This window comes from Lutjanus erythropterus, chromosome 2, assembly GCF_056507025.1.
Source record: "Lutjanus erythropterus isolate fLutEry1 chromosome 2, fLutEry1.hap2, whole genome shotgun sequence".
Taxonomy (NCBI): Eukaryota; Metazoa; Chordata; class Actinopteri; order Lutjaniformes; family Lutjanidae; genus Lutjanus; species Lutjanus erythropterus.
This window is the reverse complement of record NC_139318.1, coordinates 18,757,474-18,778,494: the sequence shown is the minus strand read 5'-3', so window position 1 is coordinate 18,778,494 and position 21,021 is coordinate 18,757,474. Positions and strand designations below refer to the sequence as shown.

General features: G+C 40.0%; 2 protein-coding genes across 2 annotated transcripts in view; one reads left to right on the top strand and one right to left on the bottom strand.

Moving 5' to 3' along the window:
- LOC146331409 (calmodulin-binding transcription activator 1-like) overlaps positions 1–1,459 on the bottom strand; it is a 76,920-nt gene extending 75,461 nt beyond the window's left edge. Inside the window, exon 1 of the mRNA XM_084730672.1 lies at positions 1,374–1,459. Coding sequence (XP_084586798.1) covers positions 1,374–1,398 — 25 coding nt within the window. The 5' untranslated portion in view covers positions 1,399–1,459. The remainder of the gene's footprint in view (positions 1–1,373) is intronic.
- Positions 1,460–4,715: 3,256 nt separating this feature from the next.
- dnajc11b (DnaJ (Hsp40) homolog, subfamily C, member 11b) lies at positions 4,716–15,621 on the top strand. Its single transcript, XM_084730662.1, has 16 exons — positions 4,716–4,857; positions 6,501–6,630; positions 6,788–6,861; positions 6,974–7,075; positions 7,310–7,438; positions 7,748–7,870; positions 8,101–8,174; positions 8,886–9,075; positions 9,255–9,340; positions 9,918–10,034; positions 10,199–10,354; positions 11,892–11,961; positions 12,182–12,239; positions 12,940–13,082; positions 14,453–14,582; positions 14,696–15,621. The coding sequence occupies exons 1-16, from the start codon at positions 4,732–4,734 to the stop codon at positions 14,719–14,721; spliced, it is 1,734 nt and encodes a 577-aa protein (XP_084586788.1). The 5' UTR covers positions 4,716–4,731; the 3' UTR covers positions 14,722–15,621.
- Positions 15,622–21,021: the final 5,400 nt, after the last annotated feature.

Below are 21,021 nucleotides of genomic sequence, written 5' to 3'. Positions count from 1 at the left end.
CATGAAAGGTTGTATCTAGAGCCAGTTTGGTTTGTCCCACCTGGACTACTGTAGAAACATGGTGGTCCAACATGGTGACCTCTGTGGAAGATGCTCATTCTAAGGTAAAAACACAATTATTCTTATTATCAGGTGAATGTACACTAATTAAGTCACAAATATCATATTCTCTTTCAGCCAATGGATCCTCCTAAATGTTACACACGTAACCTTTAATGCAGACATGTTACCTATTATAGCTTTAAGTTGCTGAGGAACTGTGTCTCATCCATAACAACACATCCAGCTGTTATGTTTATTGCCTTATGGATGTATGACATCAGTACTTTGAACAGGAAAGAAAAGAAACCCATACTTAGTGTGGACCATCAGCCAGGGGAATGTTTATAAACAAATGTCCAACACACTGAGAATAAGGAATAAAGATTTCATTAATCCATGAGCTGAGATGGAGATAATATCGCCATGGTGATTTTGATCATCCCTTAAATAATTCATGAATGAATGAATAACAGTCTGAACAGTGTGTGTGTGAGTGTGTGTGTGTGTGTGTGTGTGTGTAACAATAATGACCCCAAGAGTTTAGTGGAGGGAGTAAAAATTTAAACCAGACTCATACATGATATGACCTAAAACTGACACACATACACCCCCCTTCCCCAAATGCAGCCCGATTCTCACCTTCAGTGCCTTAGCAACCATAAGCACACACATCAACACTAAAAAGACCACAAACATAAACACGCACACGCACGCACGCACACACACACACACACACACACACACACACACACACACACACACACACACACACAGGATTGTGACTTAATAGATGCACAGCTGGTCTGGGAAGGTTTCGTGCCAGTCAGGAAAGGAAATGTACGATCCAATGGTCTATTTCACTCTTAAAGAGACATATAGATAGATAAACACATTCGCACACGCGCGCGCGCACACACATACACACACAGAGCATCTGAATTCCTTCAGCGTGAACCACTCTCATCCTCTCTCATCCCCATCCCTTTTATGCTAAACGCTTCAAAAGCACTCATAAACCAGCTACTCAGGGGAAACGCTGAGAAGCATTGGACGGTGGAAAAACTGCCCTATCTATCCCAGAGCCAACCGACAGGACAACTCTCCTTCCTCCCGTTATTTATTTGGTGTCGGTTAACCGTGCTCCATCCACACAGTCGCTGCTGGTTCAGCACCACCAGCAGCGTCCGTGTTTTCGGGACGGGGCTGAAAGAAAGGGAAAGCCCTGTCGTTCTCTCTCTCCACCTCCATGCCTCTGTCCCTCCATCGCCTCGTCTGAACCCCTGGTAACTAGACTCTGCCACCCCGAATAAAAACCGTTATTTCTCTCTTACCTTCCGGCTTGTTTTCGGCAGCCATTTCCCCTCCGCCGCGCGCCTCATCCCTCCTCCTCCTCCTCCTCTTCCTCCTCCTCCTCCTCCTCGACTCGACCTAGTGGTGGTGGAGGTGGTGGTGGTGGTGGAGGGGGGGGACCACGCGCGTGCACAGAGAGGACAGCTCAAGGAGGGGGGCGGGGCTGAGAAGAAGGGGTGGCGGGGCGAGCCTGCCGCGTTCAGCCATCTGATTGGTCCACACGGTGATGATTGACAGCGGGGATCCGTGATGGTAACTCGCGGAATTCTCCATCCCTCCAGCCCGTTTATTCCTGTTGGCTCCGCCCACCTGACGTACACGCGCACTCTCTCTCTCTCTCCCTCTCCTCTCCTCTCCTCTCACGTCACTGAACGACGTCTGTATTCGAGGACACCTTGACAGCCTCCCACAGCATCATCATCATGCTCATCATCGTTTTCGCTCTCTCTCTCTCTCTCTCTCTCACACACACACACACAGACACACAACGTTGATCTACACACACATATATACACATCTCAGTGAGCACCAAGAGAGATTTCAATGTTGATTTCTAGTTGATAACTGGTTGATATTAGGTCTGAGCGTCTACGACCTCTTTTCACCCTCTTTGCAACCGGCTTGAATGCGGTTATAACGTCAACGTATCACAAAACACATTTTTTTTATCTTCTCTATATATATCTTCTTTTTTTCAGTTGTGAATTGAAATATAACCAACCTTCGGAGTAGTTGCTGTAACCACCAATATGCGCATGCGTGTTACAGCAGTAAGCTGAATTGCTTATTTTACATATATGAAGAGAACTTCTTCCATTAAGATGTCGTGGAAGCGTCTTGTTGGCAGCATGCTATTCTTATTTATTACATATACGAAATTAGTTTAAATTACGTCTTCATGCAGACCAGATTTCTCCAGCGAAATATGACTGAATAAAGCCTTCACACTAATAAATGTCGTCAAACAGATTTGTGTTTTGTGACGCCTTGATATCATAACCGTATTTTAGCCAGTTAAAAAGAGGACGAAAATCCACGTTGAAATCCCCCTTGTTGCTCACTGGGACACTACACACATATTATTGAGAAAATGTTTTGTAAGGTCGCATGTGGACATAAATGATCGACCACCGTTTGAATGCAAACGCCTGACAGAGACTTTTTTCGGTTTTGATTTTCAGACGGGCTCGCGGCTGCTGTGATTGGCTGTGGTGCTGCTGGAGCTCGCGGTGCTGAAAGGACAGCTCCGCACGCGCCTACACACTCACTACACCTGCTCTCTGTGAGCCGAGCCTGTTATTGAATTGAAGCGATGGTCGCAGGTCAGCTGAAAACGTATAGGGTGAAATGAAAAACATGCCCCCCCGTCTACCCTTCTTGTTGTTGCCTATTTCGTCTCGTTGAATCCTCGCTCGACTCCTCTCTTCGGGAAGTTAAGTTCATAACGACAGTATCCCCTCTTCATGCTAGGCTATCCCTTCTAAATAGTGGCGCTTGACAGGGACCATTATGTCCTCGTTTCAAACCCACACTGTCACTCTGAGCCTCGGGGTAGAATTTGCCTTTGCACCAAAGCCTTGTGTTTGACAGGGACAATCCTCTCCGTAGACACGCTTCACGGAAATCTGAGGTTTTGAATGGCTCGACTTCAGCTAAGTATGCTTTGCGTACACCCTCTGAGTGCAGAGGCACACACGGTTCTTGGCATCCACAGAGTACAAGCAGGGTGAATTACAATGAAGAACACGTACAAGATATGTAGCCAAAAATTAGACCGATTTAAACCTGGTGTCCCTATCCGATTGAAGGAATGATGCTGCGTGTAAAAACGTGCAACAAGACAATTTGTCAGTTCATATAAACAACAAACCTAGCCTCTAAGGACTGCACAACCTTGAGGGTGGCATACACAACTTTTACAGGAACAAGAATACAGTATGAAGTTTTTATTTTGAGATGTGGTGTAGTGGTGGTGGAAAGTAAATAGGCCTACAATTAAGGTAGGAACTTTCTGCAGTAGAATCTACTAGAAATTCGTTTCTAGTAGTTCCTACATGCTCACAACAAGGTCTGTGAATTATCTTGAGTGATGGGGTCACAAGTTTTGAAAAGGCAGGCTGATATGAACTGTCCCTTTAAGTAGCCTACTGCATGTGTAATTTTGAGGCATGTAGCCCTACTTCTAATTTTGACAAATAATCAATTGATAATTTTCTAATTATAAAAACATAACTACAGAAAATGCCTAGAGCTTTATGTCATAAGCTCTGATGTGGACTGAGTCTTATTCATAACAACATCATACTATGGAGACCAGGGGCAGTTCTTACATTTTTACATTTCCTTCAAAAGGCATTGACTACTTTGAAATAGACTCCTCATCTTTTGATATAAGAAACATATGCACTGATTAATAATACAAGTGATATATGTATAATTATAATTAGTAATATTATTAATTATAATTAATAATATTACCTCAAAATTTGACTCAAGTAGGTGCTTAAGTAAATTACTTAATTTCATTCCTCTACTTACACAACAACATGCCAACATGAGAACCTTTATTTTTGAAAATGTTTATACTTAATTTTGCTGATAACGCTTAGACTTTTACTGTCAAGCCAATGGTGTATTTGTACATTGTGGTATTACTAGTTTTACCAGATATTCTCCCATCGCTGCAACAATTGAGAAAATGGCAGAAAATGCAGAGCAGATGAGCAATCTGGACAGGAAATAGGGCAAATCTGGCAGCTGCCCCTGCCCTGACCCCAGTGGTTCCAGATTTATTGTAGCAATTAATTTCAGGTAATTTCACTATCTGTAATTTTGACTGTAAATATGGACTATTGACATGATGAGGGCCTTAGGTAGTCCTGTTTTATTACCGATCTTGAGGACCTGTCTTAAAGAGGGGCTTAGTGTCAAAATACAGTAAACTGTCATTATTTCATCTGATATTCATTGTTTATTCAGATCACCACCCAACAAAGTGTAGTGTTTGAGGAACAACAAACAAAATGTTAGAGGGGCTTCAGAGGACTTCAGAGGGACCCCGGCAGCTAATTTTTACATAATATTTTTAGCCAATCAGCATTTAGAATCATAGACATTACACGAGACGATAGCCTTGCCTGTTTTCACTGAGAAAGAAAGGAAAGTAAAAGGACTGTGACGGACGTTTTTTTACACACTGACAAACACAATACATCCTAGAAAGAAAAATACTCTCCTCACAATCGTTTTTCTTTTTGTACGAGGGTTTCAAATCTCAAAGGCCTCCAGCAGAGGGCGACAGAAAAACTTCCGCGCCTCGACACTCTCTCCTCCTGACCAATGAGCTTCGAGAGCACTGGAGGGGTGGGCGGGACCGGACCAAAAGCAAACATGGCGGCGTCCTTAGATGATGATTTTGAGTTTAATAACCAGGACTACTACTCTCTACTCAATGTCAGGAAAGAGGTACGGTTTATTTTGTTTTTTTCTGTAGCGCCGAATGGTGATAGAGGTTTCACCGTGACTATCGGGTAGATTTACGCGGAGGTAGAGTGACTTGCAGGCGGTGCATCATCCTTCAGTTGAATAACGGTCCTCCGTAGGAGCACCATCATCATCCGTAAAGGTTGAGACCGGTTGATTTTGCAGAGGCATGAACAGACAGGATATTTCAGCACCTGCTTTAGTTGCATGCAGGCAGTGTTTGCACTTTGCAAGTAGGTGTTTGCAAAAAATAGTCTGCATCGATGAGCACCTTTTCAAATCTCAGTTTTCATTAAAGAAGGGAGACAGAGGCCTGACTGGGGCTTATATGCTTGGACGTTCAACTGGACACCGTTAGCTTTGTTAACATTAGGTAGTTATTGACACCATAGCCCAATAGAAAGTACCGTTTCACATTTTAATCCATTGCTAAATGTAAAGGACTATTCCTTGTTTTCGATTTATTTGTAAACAGGATGCTTTAAAGGGAACATTTTGCACGTTTCATAAGATATCCAGACAGTGACTATGGTATATGTAGTCATTTGAACCAATTCCTCGGTGCGTATGATACATTGAGAAAGCTGAGTTCTCTTGCTGTAAAATCTGTAGTTCTTCCTACTACAGGCTATTTCAGCTTGGATTTCTAGTCTCTACCTCTGAGTAGCCACGGGTAACCAGCATAGATCATTATTTTTGTTACCTAACATTATGCTTTGGCCAACAAAGTAATAGCTATAGGCTATGGTGGTAATTTATGGTAACATGAGCATCTAAGCTCACACGCAATGCAGCCTGGTACATGTAGGCACTGCTGGCATTTACCATCAACACTGACAGGACATCCACATAAAACATCCAGAGTTGTCCCTTTAATTTAGCAGTGCTGTGTTAGCACTCAGGAGTGGATCTGAAATAATTAGTCAATTAATCAAGTAGTCCATTAAGGGAGAATTATCTGCAGTGTTTTTGATAATCAGTTATTTCCAAATAAAAATTCTGGTTCCAGCTTTTCAAATGTGAAGATTTTGTGCAGTAATTTGTCCGTAAATTAAGTAGTTAAATAGTTTTGAAACTGAATTGTTTTGTGGATAAAAACAAGCAATTTTGAGACCTTACCTTTTATGGCATTTTACAGACCAAACAGTTAATCGGTTAATCAACAAAAGGGATTAGGAAGAGAGGTACCACAGGTCCTTCCTTTGTGCTGCTGTCTGACTTTACAGCCAACACAGCTCCCCGTAGATCACACGCACCAAAACTGACAAATTCACTGCAGTAGCAATGTATACCAACTGTGTGACATTAATATTCCATTCAGGAACAATATTGATTGAAGCTGTGCAATAGCAATACTTCCTGTGTAATCATGTAAATTCAGCTGTTGAATCTGTTTCTGAAATTGATCATATTGTTTTATTTTCTCATGTTTATATTTAGCTTGCTTACTTATTTATTATTGCTTGTTTCTTGTTGATGCTTGTTGATAGCCCTTTGCTACTGTAACACTGCAGATTTCCTCATTGTGGGATTAATGAAGGATTATATTATCTTAATCAAAAGTGAAAATAATTGTCAGGTGCAGCCCGACTCAGGAGTGAGACCTCTCCTTTCTTTTGACGCAGGCTACATTGGAGGAGCTGAAGGCATCATATCGTAGGCTGTGTATGCTCTACCATCCTGACAAACATCGAGACCCTGAGCTGAAAAGCCAGGCTGAACAGCTTTTTAACCAGGTGCACCAGGCATATGAAGGTAACGAGGAGAAATGCAGGTGTACACTAGTGGGTGCTAGTGAAAGATGTTTTAAAAAATACATCTTCAGGACCAGTACATGAAAACAGACAAAACGCCACACCAAACACAAAAGCATCTACATAAACTGAACTTTTATTTCCCTCTTCTCTCTCAGTGCTGAGTGATGCGCACTCTAGAGCTATCTATGACATCTTTGGGAAGAAAGGTCTGGAGGTGGAAGGCTGGGAGGTATTTATTCTGTCTAACATAACCTTTTGGTCTTAAAGTTGAGTGGTTTTGCTGCTACATTATACTGTATCTTCACCACCAATATCTCATGGCTATGCTGCTGTCTACGTAGGTGGTGGAGAGGAAGAGAACTCCAGCAGAAATTCGAGAAGAGTACGAAAGGCTGCAGCGAGAAAGAGAAGAGAGGAGACTGCAGCAAAGAACTAACCCCAAGGTTTTCTCACTCACACCACATTCATCTGACAACTTCGCTACTTTCACAACTTCATTACTTTCACTGTATTTCTTGTGTGGGCCGCCACTTTTATGTAGATATTACTGAATATATTGTATAACTCAATTTTGATTGTGGATGGTTTCCACATTCATTTCATTATGTCCCTCATACTTTTCCTTCTTTCGTAATTAATTCGGCAAATCTCCTCCTTTCTCTCCGCTCATTATTCAGGGCACCATCAGTGTGGGTGTGGATGCAACAGACCTGTTTGACCGCTATGATGAGGACTTTGAAGAGATGCCAGGAGGAGGGTTTCCTCATATTGAAATCAACAAGATGCACATTTCCCAGTCCATAGAGGTATGACAAAACACACATTCACTTAGCATTTATCTTCCAAACACCTGGATCATAGTTGTAGTGTTGCAACTAATGATAATTTTCATTATCAATTTCCTATTGTTCCCACAATTAATTGTTTAGTGTATGAAATGTCAAAAAAGTGTGTAAAATGCTCAACACAGTTTTCTAATTTAAAGTGAGATCTTCAAACTTTCATTATGTCCAACCAACAGTCAAAATACAAAGACTCCTCATTTACTATCATAAGAAGCTCGACACTGTAGTATTCTCTGTTTTATCAGATGTAACTCTCCTGTCTTTCTTCAGGCCCCTTTGACAAACTCTGACACAGCAGTGCTGTCTGGTTCGCTCTCTACACACAACGGGAACGGGGGGGGCAACATTAACATGACTGTACGAAGAGTAACATCAGCTAAGGGATGGGGAGAGGTAAGCACACTAATCTGAACTTTTTGCATTCAGAATAGTCTTATATGCATCCACATCATAAAGCACTAATATAAACTACAGCCCATAGACACCTTTTGAAGAAGTATTTTGTACATATTGTATATATTCTGTTTTGAATTTTAGGATGGGATAATACAGATTTTATTTAGTAATTTTTGCACAGACCTGCCCATCTGCAATTACTTGTTAATGTGCGTTTGTTTTTGCAGGTGGAGTTTGGTGCAGGAGACATACTTGGACCTCTCATCGGGTTAAAGGTGTTTCGGAACGTTACTCCACGGTGGTAAGACTGGACTGTTTGATATAGGGGACTTAATTACATTAGGGCTATACTGAATTTTTAACATTTGAAGCTTCTATCATGGTTTTTGAATGAAACTTTGAATGTCTGTTGTTATATTTGTTGGCGTCATCAAAAAATCCTTGAACAAAATGTTCAATTTGAATTAAGTGATTCATCGGACTACAGTTGGTGTTTTTTTTTTCATTAAATCAACTTTGTTTAATGAATATAATGCATCAGTTTCAACTATTAAGTGTTTGCCTCTCTTTGTGTGCGGCAGGCAGGAGGCCCATCAGTTTTTTGATGGCAGTGAAAATGTTGCTTTTGAAAGACTAAACTCCAAAAAAAAAAAATTTGTTGTGAATTTTGGAAATGATCTGTGTCTTTTCAAGAAATCTTGAATATTTGGACTTTAGAACAATTGAGTTATTTGAAATGTTTTGATCACACAAGTCAGAAACAATCCTATGCCACCGCCACTGGAACCTGTAGCATACAAATCATGTAATAGAAATAATATTTGCAACTGTGTAGAAATACCAAGTTTAAATAGAATGAATAGACAGGTTTAAAAAAGTGTAATGACATTATGAACAAAGCTTTGAACTATTAAGTACAGTTATAATACTTACTGTATTAATATATCAGCAGCATTCTCTGTCCCTTTAATATTATCTTGTTTCATCTCTGCTCTGTCATTTCTCTGTCCAGTTTCTTGACAGCTCAGTGCGGTTTGCAGTTCTCTCCTCGAGGTTTGCGGCCGAGCTGTTCTCTGATGACAGCACGCCACCTGGACCAGAACACCATGGGTTATCTGCAGTGGCGCTGGGGGCCCAACAGCGCCATGACGACCAGCCTGGTCCGAGACACAAAGAGCAGCCACTTCACTCTAGCACTGCAGGTACACACAAACACAAACGCAAATGCATGTACACTGAAGGCATATACAGCATACAGCTACCTGCTTTCAGCAACATTAATGTGGTTTGTACTTTAATTGAAATTTGACTTGCTTAAACTGTAAATTTGCATTTCAATCTAAATACTGTATTACTTCTCTCCCAACACCACCACCTCTAGCTGGGTGTGCCTCACTCCTACCTGATGATGAGCTACCAGTACAAGTTCCAGGATGAGGACCAGACTAAAGTTAAAGGCTCTGTGAAGTATGTCTGTTCATCTTAATCTCTCAAAAGTCAACTGCTATACAAAACAAAAAACAATAATTCTGATGACTAACAATTTCATTGTTGAAGTACTTTAAAAAGCAACTGAACAATAGCTGAAAGCACTGCTTTTCTGCCTTTCCCTTTATTTGTCCTGATATTTATTGTACATTCCTAAATTTCATATTTCAGATAATAATAATAGTATATTTATAGAGCACATTTTCAAGAAAGGAACACAAAGTGCTTTCTGCAGTTAGGACAATAAAAGACAATGACAGGGCATATGCAGCATTGAAAGCACTGCAGGAGATAAAAAAGCACTATATAATTATACAATTATATAACATAGCAAGAAAATATAAAAAGAAACATAAACTCATAATAAAAGAGATAAAACATTCACAAACAGAAATTAATGTGAATGAAAATTTAACAAAAAAGAAGAAGAAAGCCATTAGCCATGCATATTTGATTTCAAAACATTTGAATCTCCTGGCCGTATAATTTCCTCTGTCCCACTGTAACTGTGTAACTTAAATGGACTCTGTTCATTTTTGTCTTCCTGTCTTTCCAGGACAGGCTGGTTTGGTACTGTAGTGGAATATGGAGCAGAGAGGAAGATCAGTCGACACAGTGTCCTGTCAGCCGCTGTCAGCATCGGGGTCCCTCAGGGAGTCACACTCAAGATCAAGTACTGGCTAACCCAAAATGTGATCTCATTCTCCTGCGGGCCCTTATTTCACTGCATAATTATCTGTTGTGTGTGTGTGTGTGTGTGTGTGTGTGTGTGTGTGTGTGTGTGTGTGTGTGTGTGTGTGCGCGCGTGTGTGTGTGCGTGCTGGTGTTTCTATGCAGGTTGTCGCGTGCCAGTCAAACGTACCTGTTTCCAGTCCACCTGACAGATCAGCTGCTGCCCAGTGCTGTCTTCTACGCCACTGTGGGACCCCTGCTGGTCTACATGGCCATCCACAGACTGATCATTATCCCATATACACAAGCACAGAAAGAGGAGTCAGTACACATCCTATCCTCATAAACTCTACTTTTAAAGGGATAGTTCAGATTATTTAAAGGTCCAGAGTGTAAGATTTAGGGGGATTCATTGGCAGAATATGGCAGACATAGAATATAATGTTAAAACTTACGTTTCCATTAGTGTATCACCTGAAAATAAGAATTGTTTTCTCGTTCCTTCACAATGAGCCATTTATATCTACAGAGGGCACAAGTCCTCTTCCACAGACGCCACCATGTTGAACCACCATATTTATACAGTAGCCCAAAGCACCCAATCCAAACTCTGGCTCTAGATACAGCCTTTCATGTTTTTCAACAAATTTCACAGCCACCATAGTTTCACCTACTCGTTTGCAAGGGGAGGGTGAGGCCAGCAGTATTCAGTTAGTTGCAATACACAATCTTGCAGCTAGATACCACTAAATCCTGCACGCGGGTGCTTTAATGCAGGGTTTTATGTATTATTTATCAGTAGTCCATGTATTACGTACAGTAGATGCTGATCAGCACGGTCCCAGTTTGGAGGAGCAGAGAGGGGAACCAGCACAGAAGCAATGTGTGGATGTGAACCAGATCAGCAACTGAAGGCATTTTAGCCTCTTAAAAAAGGTCCAGCTTAAAGCATATCAATATCAGTTTAAGTGAAAGCTATATTTAGAATATTTTCCCTACTTTACTTTATTGTCAGACAACCTCCTCTGACAGGAAACCGCTGTTACGTAAGCAAAATATCACTCTCTCCAAACTAATCAAACTCAATGGGTGGAATCATTTTACCCTGCAAACCGCAGGATTTGCTGGTCCTCTGCTGCCTCATTCAGTTTGTTCATGCTATTGTGTGACTATGGGCTGTGTGAAGAATCATTTTAAAACACAGTCACACAATAACACAAACTAACTAACAGATCAAGGCAGTGGTAGACCAGCAACCCCTGTGTTGTGCCAAGTAGGACTACCAATTTCACCTATTGAGTTTTATTGGTTTGAATAGAGTGATATTGGGCTTATAGAATTGTGGTTTGCTGTAAGAAAAAGCTATCTGATGAAAGTTTAGTGTTGAAAATACTATAAACGTGTACACTTCAATTGATATTGATTTGCTTTAAGCTGGATCTTTCTTAATTGGCAAAAACACATTTTGTTGCTGACCTTGTCCACAGCAGTTTATTGCTTACTGCTTGCCGGCATCTACTGTAGGTAATACACTGACTGTCGATACATACTTTATACAACTTCATCTCAAATAATGCAAACTATCCCTTTAATCTCACACTCAATAAGCATCTTACTTTGCCACTGTTGTAGAACATTTTGATTTTAACAAATGTTTTTGTATGTATGAGGAATAGTCTGATTTTGAAACTTCATGTCCATCAGCCCGGAGTTTGGCAGAAATGCAGAATTTTGACTCTGGGTGTTAATACTTTCAGGGTTTCTTTCAGATTTCCACTGTCATCATGGAGAGACTCTGCAGTGATTCCCCATGGGTGATAGTTGATGTCTGCTCTGTGTGTGTCTCTGTGCTTCTCAGAGAGCTGGAGCTGCAGAGGAAGAGCTCAGCCACAGACATCGCCAAGAAGAAGCAGGAGGCAGAGTCTGCGGTGAGTACTTGCATTCACATGCAACCACACAGTTATCCGTTGTGTGTGTGTGGGGGGGATCATTGATCATTGTTTCGAGGTTCAACTCTCCTCATCTCCTCTGAAAACTTCTCTCCTATCCCATTCTATTTTGCTCTCCTCCACCCCTCCTCCTCCTCCTCCTCCTCCTCCTCCTCCTCCTCCTCCTCCTCCTCATCTTTCTCCCTCGGCTCCTCTGCAGGTTCTGCTGATGCAGGAGTCTGTGAGGAGAATCATAGAAGCGGAAGAATCCAAGATGGGTGAGCAGGAACACACACACACACACACACACACACACACACACACACACACACACACACACACAGATGCTGCAACAGAGTGAGGCGCTGGGAACTTTTTTTAGTTTGTAGCCAGAACTCAAAACTTGGTAAAAATCCAAGTGTGTAAGTCAAACACATATCTCATGGTTGCTGTTAACTGTGTAATATACTGTAGCGCCAGGATCCTGTTTTTCTAAGTCTGACTCCCATCATCTACTGCTGTGAAGCCTCCATGTTGTAGTATTTATGTGGGTTAAGCTTGTAAGTCTGTGCACAGAACACCAGAGTGTACACTGGCATTAATCAAGACTATGATTTCAGTGTGCTAATGGATTTTCTGTTATATTTGTGTAGAGGGTGCATGTGGTTATTTGAAGAGTCAATTACTGTGTGGGATGTGTTCACAACATCTTCAAGATGATCTGTCTAAGAAGTCGAGGTAGAAGTTGTTAACATAGTGGCAGGACTCTCATTGCTATGCCACAGCTTGACATAGCTGAAATAGTTTGCGCTCCTGTAGGAGGAATTCACCTAATAACATGCACAACTGTCCACTAATCATGTCCTCTATACATGAAGTGCCACTGGTGTTCTGTGCATTATTCCAGTCTGTCTGGACTGCTGTCTCAATTCATATATTTACACACAAACACCAAACATGCTGTATATTGCTGTCTAGGTCTGATCATCCTGAATGCGTGGTATGGAAAGTTTGTGTCAGACACCAGCCAGAAGCAGGAGAAGGCAAAGGTCATTGACGTCACTGTGCCTCTGCAGTGCCTGGTCAAAGACTCCAAACTCATCCTCACTGAGTCCTCTAAGGTTTGTGTTTACATGTCAGTGTGCCTGTTTGAGTAGCAACAAACCTCTAAAAAAGTAGATGAGGATACTATCAATGTCCTTATCTCTGCCGTTCATTGTTTTACACATCTGTTAATCAGGGGTGCATGATAATATCACCACATCATCATCATTGGTATCAGCTGATAAAGGCTTTAAAATAAAAATATCGTTATTGGCCCAAAATGATCATTTCTGCCAGCAGAAAGTGCTCACAACGCAAGTATGTCTGCAGTGTGGAGGCGTCCACAACAGATAGAAAAGTTGCTATTTGTAATTATTGCTCAGCATCAGTCATGCAGTGACGAGCAAAATCACCTTCCCTCAACACTACAACTTTATTGTCCATCTTAACAGTTGTCTTCCCTATCATTATGATGAATTTGTGAAGAAAAAAGAGAAACAGGCACAGGCAGCAAAAAAAATACTACTGTCAGCAATAGTTTTTTTGCCTAATGAATGTGTACATTTTGAAAAGCAATAGAGGAGTCGGCATAATAATATGTTAATTCCATTACAGAGACAACTGATGTTCTCTGCAAATAGGTGGAACAAATATATGTATCTACATTATTGGCAATCAACCAAAATAAGTAGGAAAATATTGGCATATCGGATATTGGAGAAAATTCAGTATCATGCATCCCTGCTGTTAATATAGTTTTATTTTGCCTTTGCAGATGGCAGTTGGCGTATGTGAACACTGCTATATGCACCTACATGTGTGTGTAGATGGCAGCCCAGGACCCCTGCTGTCAACTGATGTTTATTCCTTGGTGTATTTCTGAACACTGTCATGTTCTGTGTCTACAAAGCCAGTGTGTGTCTGTAAAAAAAAAACAAACAAACAGCCCAACCTTTTTTTTTTCCTTATATTTCACCGATGAGAACAGATGCACACTGGCATAGTTACCATACAGCCGTGATTCTCAAGTACCAGGGGTCCTTGGCACTCTGCCAAGGGGTCCATGAAAAGTTTTCTGATTTACTGATTTAAATTATCATGATATAAAATATATATAAATATATGTTTGCCCAAATCCTCGTAGTTCAACAAATATGTATACATATATATGTGTGTGTGTGTGTTGTCTTCTGTTTTTCTCTGACATAACTAAGAAGAAGTGTGGTGTATGGTGTTCAGATATACACAACAATGAATAAGCTACTTTTGGCAGCAGTGGTTCTAGCGTGCTGGAGCTTCAGTGGCATTTTTAAACATCATGTGGTGATATAAAACTATATTAACAGTTGTTTAACTATATATTTTAACTATGTAAAACATTGAACAAAGGGAAAAGGAGATTAAAAAAATGACCTCATCAGACTATGACTTGTTTCTCTGTCTGCAGGCAGGATTGCCAGGCTTCTATGACCCCTGCGTGGGAGAGGAGAAGAGTCTTAAATTACTGTACCAGTTCAGAGGTGTCATGCACCAAGTCATCTCTGCAGACACTGATCCTCTACGGATACCCAAGCAATGTTAGTATGCAGCTACTTGTGATAATGTAGCTGCACACTACAACATGACTACAGTCCTACAGTATGTGCATGTGCCCATGCTTAAGTTATATGATTTTTTTTTCTCTTTTCAGCTCACAGAATTGAGACGGAGTCTTAGGAGCCCACCACTGTTGGAGCACCAGAGGGCGAATGCAGATAAACCCAGACTTTGTGTGAACAGAAGAAGCCAATAACGGAGGGGACACATCAACAATAAGTCTGTTTCTCTCCTCTGGTGCTCTTCTCCCATGGTATTAGTGAATCTGTTTATCGAGTTCCTTCACTCCTCCCTTTCCTGTGGGCCATCTCTGAGGCGCAGCAGAATACAGGAGTCAGCTCAGAGCTTCTACAAGGTGTCACCCCTTTGTGTCTCTAGTCTGCTACACCTGACAGGGCTGCTCAAATATCTGTCTGCTGCAGGAGATCAGACGCTCGCCCTGAACAAAGTTTTATATATGCACAGCACAGAAGGACTAACAGTCACTGTGGACATGGTGATCATTCCCATCAATGATGAGCTAAAAGTCATACATTTAAAAATGTGTCTTGACGTTTGTTATATCAAGTATATACAAATGAGCCGTAGTCTTATCCCATATCATTGTAGTCTTTGTCCTGTATGTGTATCACCTTGATAGGTTTGAATCTAATAATGTTATAACGTTACCAGTCAGTAGCTCATGCAAATGTTTAGAGTAACACTATGCAGGATCATGTCCCAGTGAGCCTGAGGCTGCCCAGGACTGAGGATTGATTGTGTACCTCATGTTTTTGTTTACTTGTCAAAGTGTCTCATCCTAATTTATTATCATGCCTTTTAGTGACATGTTTGCTGCTCATTGGAGTGCCGGTCAGCAGGTGTAAACTGGTGCTCAAAACTTATATCTGTGAAGGTGTCAGGATCGTTGACTGTAAATGGAGATGGACAACATGTCTCCACTTCTTCCCACTGTAACAAAATTTAGCCAAAATATCCAGGCCGCGAGTGCCGTCATCTTGCGCTGGTGATGTCATTTGGAGCCAGAGTCTGTCCACTAGTCATGAGGGTTGGAGCCGAGGTGTCAAGATCCCGCCCATAGAGCCGGACAACTGAATTGTGAACAGAGCTCAGCTGTCAGTGTGAAACCCCCTTTTTTTATAGCATCAAATAACTAATTCCAGGTGGGATAAGCAGGATTTCTGAAATACAATAATCTGAATTTAAGGCCTATAATTGTCTTAAAATGACTTAAATGCACCTTTTACAGGTCTTAAAAATTTATTGGATTATGAAGTTAGAATTACTTTTACTTTTACTAAGAATTACTTTTATAAAAGTTACATTAACTTCAGTCTTGCTTTTAAATGTGTATTTCTATTCAGCAAGATCTGGCTTCAGAACAGCTCATTTAGTGCATCACTGAAGTACAGCCCAAGTGTTGAATGTGAAAAAATTCACACTTTTTGCCAGTATGGGTGAGAAATAGGTCTTAAACATGCAGAAACCCTGCTTGTATTACATCATTTTGCTGTGCTCAGGACACTTTACCAACCCAAAACACCTGTATTTGATGTCCTGAGAATGACACTGAACAAGCAGCTACTTTTTTTACAAACAGCAGCTGAAAAATCCTACTTATTCTACCTTTAAAACCAAACTGTTGATTAAAATGAATACTTCAACATGCATCAGTAGTAAGAACTACCTCAAGTGACAGAAACCACCTTGGAAAAATTCAATGATCAAGATGTTTTGGCCTCACTTCTGGGGAGCCGCCATGTTGTCCATTTTATTTACGTCAATAGTTGGAATATGGAAGTTAGGGGACAGATTTTACAGGGAGGGAAAGTGATACAGATGCCCTTTGATAGCAGTGATCCAACCAAGGAGACTATAATTATTCAAATAGATTTATTGATATCTCTGGCTACACTGCAGTTTGATTTGTGTCTGTGTTCACTGATTATCTCAGTTGCAACCAAAACAGATACATTTAATATGAATTTGAATGCAGTGGAGGTTATAGTTTGTATTTCAGATGTGCATCCAGCACTGAGCCCTGGTTCGTGGTTGGGATGTGACCAGAAGAGGGTTGTATGTCTACACTTTCCCTCATAGAGGTTGTGTTTGCTGCTGAAGCAGTCACTGTGACAGACAATAACTTGTTACTGGAGCTGACCTGAGCCGCACTGATCCACACATTTTACACATTATGGCACCTTGATACAGTTTATTTGATTTCATTTTAATTTGTACATCACCCTGTGCCATATATTTCAAATTTGATGTTCTGTGTCCCTCTTTTTTAAATTTAAAAACAATTGAAAGAATCTGTTAAGGCCATGTCACTACTTGCTACAACCATACTTGTCGGCCAGGGTTTTTATGTGATAATCCACACACTAACTGACCTCTGCTGTAGCTATTTTCTTATCAGAGTGGGGAGGTTGACATGGGGACATCTAATATATAATAATGCACTTTCTGTTCAGATCTAGGTAGGTGTTGTTGCACAGAAGTCTCAAAGTTTTTAAATATGAAATGCACATTACAACTGTGAACCCCTAGTTAATCAGACTTAAATACCAGTCTGTTTATGTGTCAGTAGTTGTAAAGGTAGACTGACATGTAACTACAAAGGGAAACAAAGCGAAAGAGCGAAAAAACACTATCAAAACCACTACTGTAGGATACAAATGGTATTTTATTGAATAAAAAGTAATATTTTGCACAGAATGTACAGTATTTCAAACAGATATTAGAGGTTAGTTGTCATAAAGGTGGTGCTGAAGCCTCTAATTGAATCTGTACACTTACTGAACTACAGAGTTTGCATCTAAGAAGTAGAGTGACTAGTCCTGTTGACTTTATATGGTGCCCATGTTTCATTAATTTTGATTTAGCCATTACTGTGATTGAGCTGCGGTATCAGAAATTGTGGAGAGCATTGAGATGTATTGGATATATTTTGTTTTATAGTTGGAGGAATGTCTCTACAGTGAGATCCATAGCGGTCTTGCATTTGGGTCATTATCTCAGCTGCCGTTTTGCACTGATTCTGTTTGTAGCTTGTCTTCTCTCTTTTGTTTTAAAGTGTGCTGTAAAGTATTTTGACGGGTCAGCTGTTCTAGTGCTGTTCCAGCACCTCTGCTCTAGTGCCACCATGAGGCCAGCAGAACGACTGCTCCCTGCTGTTCCACTCCAGAACCCTCACCCAAACTGAGTCACATTAGTATGTAAATGTCCTGTATGGTTGAGGAGCCTGTGTTCTCTGTCCTTTAAAGACTACAATAAATATGAAAAGATCAGATTCTTGCTTGATTTCAGCAGCATTGTAGATCACTGGTGTCCATCCTAGGGGTCCTGAACACAAGCCTTCACTCAGCTCAACAGCTTTGTCCTGCATAGAAAAGAACGCAGTTAAAACAACCAATGAAACAATGGGAAGAAAACACAAAATATAAAAAAAAAAGAATAAAACAATCCTGTTATGTATGATTGCTAAAAATAAAAAGAAGAAAACTTACCTGTTGCTAATATTCACAGGAAATAATCATCTCAAAATTCATCCCAATCACTTAATTTACACCAAATTGTATTGTTTTTTATTGCATTGATTGTGGTCACTTTAAAGTTGCAATGATTCATCAATTATGAAGTGATTATTAAATTAATCACCAACTATTTTGGTAACTGATTAATTGGTTTGAGTAATTTTTTAAGAAAAAAGTCAAAATTCTCTAAATCCAGCTTCTTAAATGTTAATATTTTCTGATTTCTTTACTCCACTGACATAAACTGGATATATTTAGGTTGTGGACTGATCAACAATGAATAGAATTGTTAGTTGCACGCCTGGAATTATAAAGTGCTCATTAAATTTTATAAAGCTGCATTAACCAATAATCACTAACGCAAACTCTGCATCCACTATTTTTGCCACTATGGACATAAAATCTTCAACTGACAGTTTCATCAAAACACGAGCTTCCACAAAGTGGAAGTAGAGCAAAAACAACAAGAAAATAAGATTTAAAAAATCCAATCCAAGTCAAAAATTAATTAGTTATCAGAAATCAGTGAACTAATGGTCTTTCATAATGGTGCATAAAGAGCCTTTAAAAGTCTTAAATTTAACTTAATGAAGCCTGCAGAAACCCTATATAAAAGACATGAGCAACAATTTAAAATGGTAACTCTTTATTTACAATAGTTTACAATAGTTTCACAGAAACAGTTTGCACCACAGTACAGACAACGCTTTCTCAATAAGGGGGATAGAATAACCCAGGATCAGAATAAACTAACTGTATCACAATGAGCATTGTTAGCATTAATTACACTGATGCCTTAAAGACGCAGACTGAAATTAGAAATTTGTGCCTGAAGGCGTCTTCAGGTTCTCTTCAAGACATGAATGTCCTGAGAAACAGCAAATGATTTTAGGTCTTGAGGTGTCTTAAAAACCATTACCACACCTGTGTGATTGCTGGGTACAAACCAGTTAACCAACATTTGTAAATACCAGAAGACAAGAGTGCAGAGATGAGCTTAACCACTTTAAACTCTCAGAAAAAGTCTTGTGTTCTTTACAAACCAAACATTCATTGTATGCGTGTGTGTTTGTGTGCGTGTGTGTTAGTCGTTCCCTGGTCAAGTCATTGATTCTGCATTGTAAAACCCCAACCTGGACTAAAATCCAAGGTTGTGAGTTTAAATCTGTCACTCTACAATATGGCTTTTATATAATCAGAAACAACAGCAGATGGCACATGAATAAGCTTAAAATCTTTCATCCAAATTGCAAGTTTTAGGGGGAAAAAGCCCTAAAAATATATTTTTTCCATTAAACTCGCTGCATATGGAAGCAACTGAATACTGCTGTGAAAACATTAGTGAGAGGTGACAAGAGACTGAGATCTGTTTTTCTGATCTGACCCTTCAGAGACAAACAAAAACAAAAAACCCAGGCCCTGCCCATGGCCCTTTTCGAACATATCCATTTCATCATCTTACAAAAGACCGAAAACCATGGAGCTTAGCTGAGACAACTCTTAGCAGCACATGCATTGCCAACACCCTCACACAGTGTTAACCATTCAAACAAACACACACTCGCATGCATAATTTCAACTGGATTCTTGAGAGAGACTTTCTAACAACACTATTCCAGTTAAGATAGCTTTTTTTCTGTTGATACTTAAACAGGACGGCCAGAGGAGTTCCCTTCTATAAATATACTTGTCTCTGACAACTTTATCATGGAACAAAAAGGTACATTTAAATAATAAGTTTGAAAAAGATGTTAAAATCCTGTCATGAAATGGAGCAAAAATACTGACCAGATGCAACAGAAAACACCTTTATGAAAATGACTGTCATGTTATCTGATTCTTGTCAGCTAATCTGGCTTCTTTAATCATTTTGAAAAACCTCCTCAGAAACAGAACTCTGGTGAAATAAGAACACTGTTTAAACATTTTTTGAAAAGCAAAGTGTGAAAGCTCCTTGTGTGGCCAAGTAAGATCTTGATTTAGAGAAATAGCCGAGGCTGAAAGTAGGGTTGGGCATAGAGAACAGATTCTAAATAAGAATCAATTCCAAAAGAATCAACAAAAAAAATTAATTTAGATTCTGCTTATCGATTCCTGCACAAATTTCACTCTCACTGCTTTAAAATTAAACCACATACTGCAAACACCTATCAACCAGGCTATCTGTCTGCACACAGACATGCAAGCTGAATGCATGCATGTCTTCCCGTCTCCTAATGCATTTGTCTTATTAAATTGTGAGTCCAGCATTATTTTCAGTTAACTTACTCAGCAGTTGCTAAACTAGTAGGTGAATGGCACAAACTGTGAGAGACTTCACCTCAATTTACAAATTGTTATCCTACAAAATGCTTTACAAGGATGTGATATTCCTCTATTGTTACAGTAAAGTAGCCTAAGCAAACACCACAGTATTCAAGAAACCCTCATCCACTAAGGCTATGTGACATTAGCTTAGCTCAGTAAAATTTATCTGTGGTAATTAGTGTTTCACACAACTCTGCTGTGAGGAATGCAGGAGGACACTCAGGAATCGCAACTGAGAATTGTTAAGAACCAAAATCGATAAGCAGAAAGAAATGGAATCGGTAAAATCCAAACAATACCCAACCCTAGCTGGAAGACCGTTTGTGAAGTAGAGGTGAATAGAACCAAGCACTTAAAGCCTCAGTGATATTTGTTCACAAGGTCTTGAATTAAAAAAAAAAAAAACAGAACAACAAACTGATGAAGCAGATGCAGACTCTAGTCTCTTACTCTACATCTTTGTTCTATTGGATTATACCTCAGCTTAATACTATAGCACCGTCTGAAGCAATTAACACAAGGCTTATCTTGTTTTCTCATTTTAAACAGCTAATTGTGTAACATTAATAGAGGCATC

Excerpts from the sequence above, each read along its gene's own strand:
- dnajc11b (XM_084730662.1), top strand. The coding sequence starts at position 4,732 with ATGAGCTTCGAGAGCACTGGAGGGGTGGGCGGGACCGGACCAAAAGCA. Across the intron at positions 4,858-6,500 it reads TACTCAATGTCAGGAAAGAG|GCTACATTGGAGGAGCTGAA; the intron begins GTACGGTTTATT and ends CTTTTGACGCAG. Across the intron at positions 12,240-12,939 it reads AGCGGAAGAATCCAAGATGG|GTCTGATCATCCTGAATGCG; the intron begins GTGAGCAGGAAC and ends ATTGCTGTCTAG.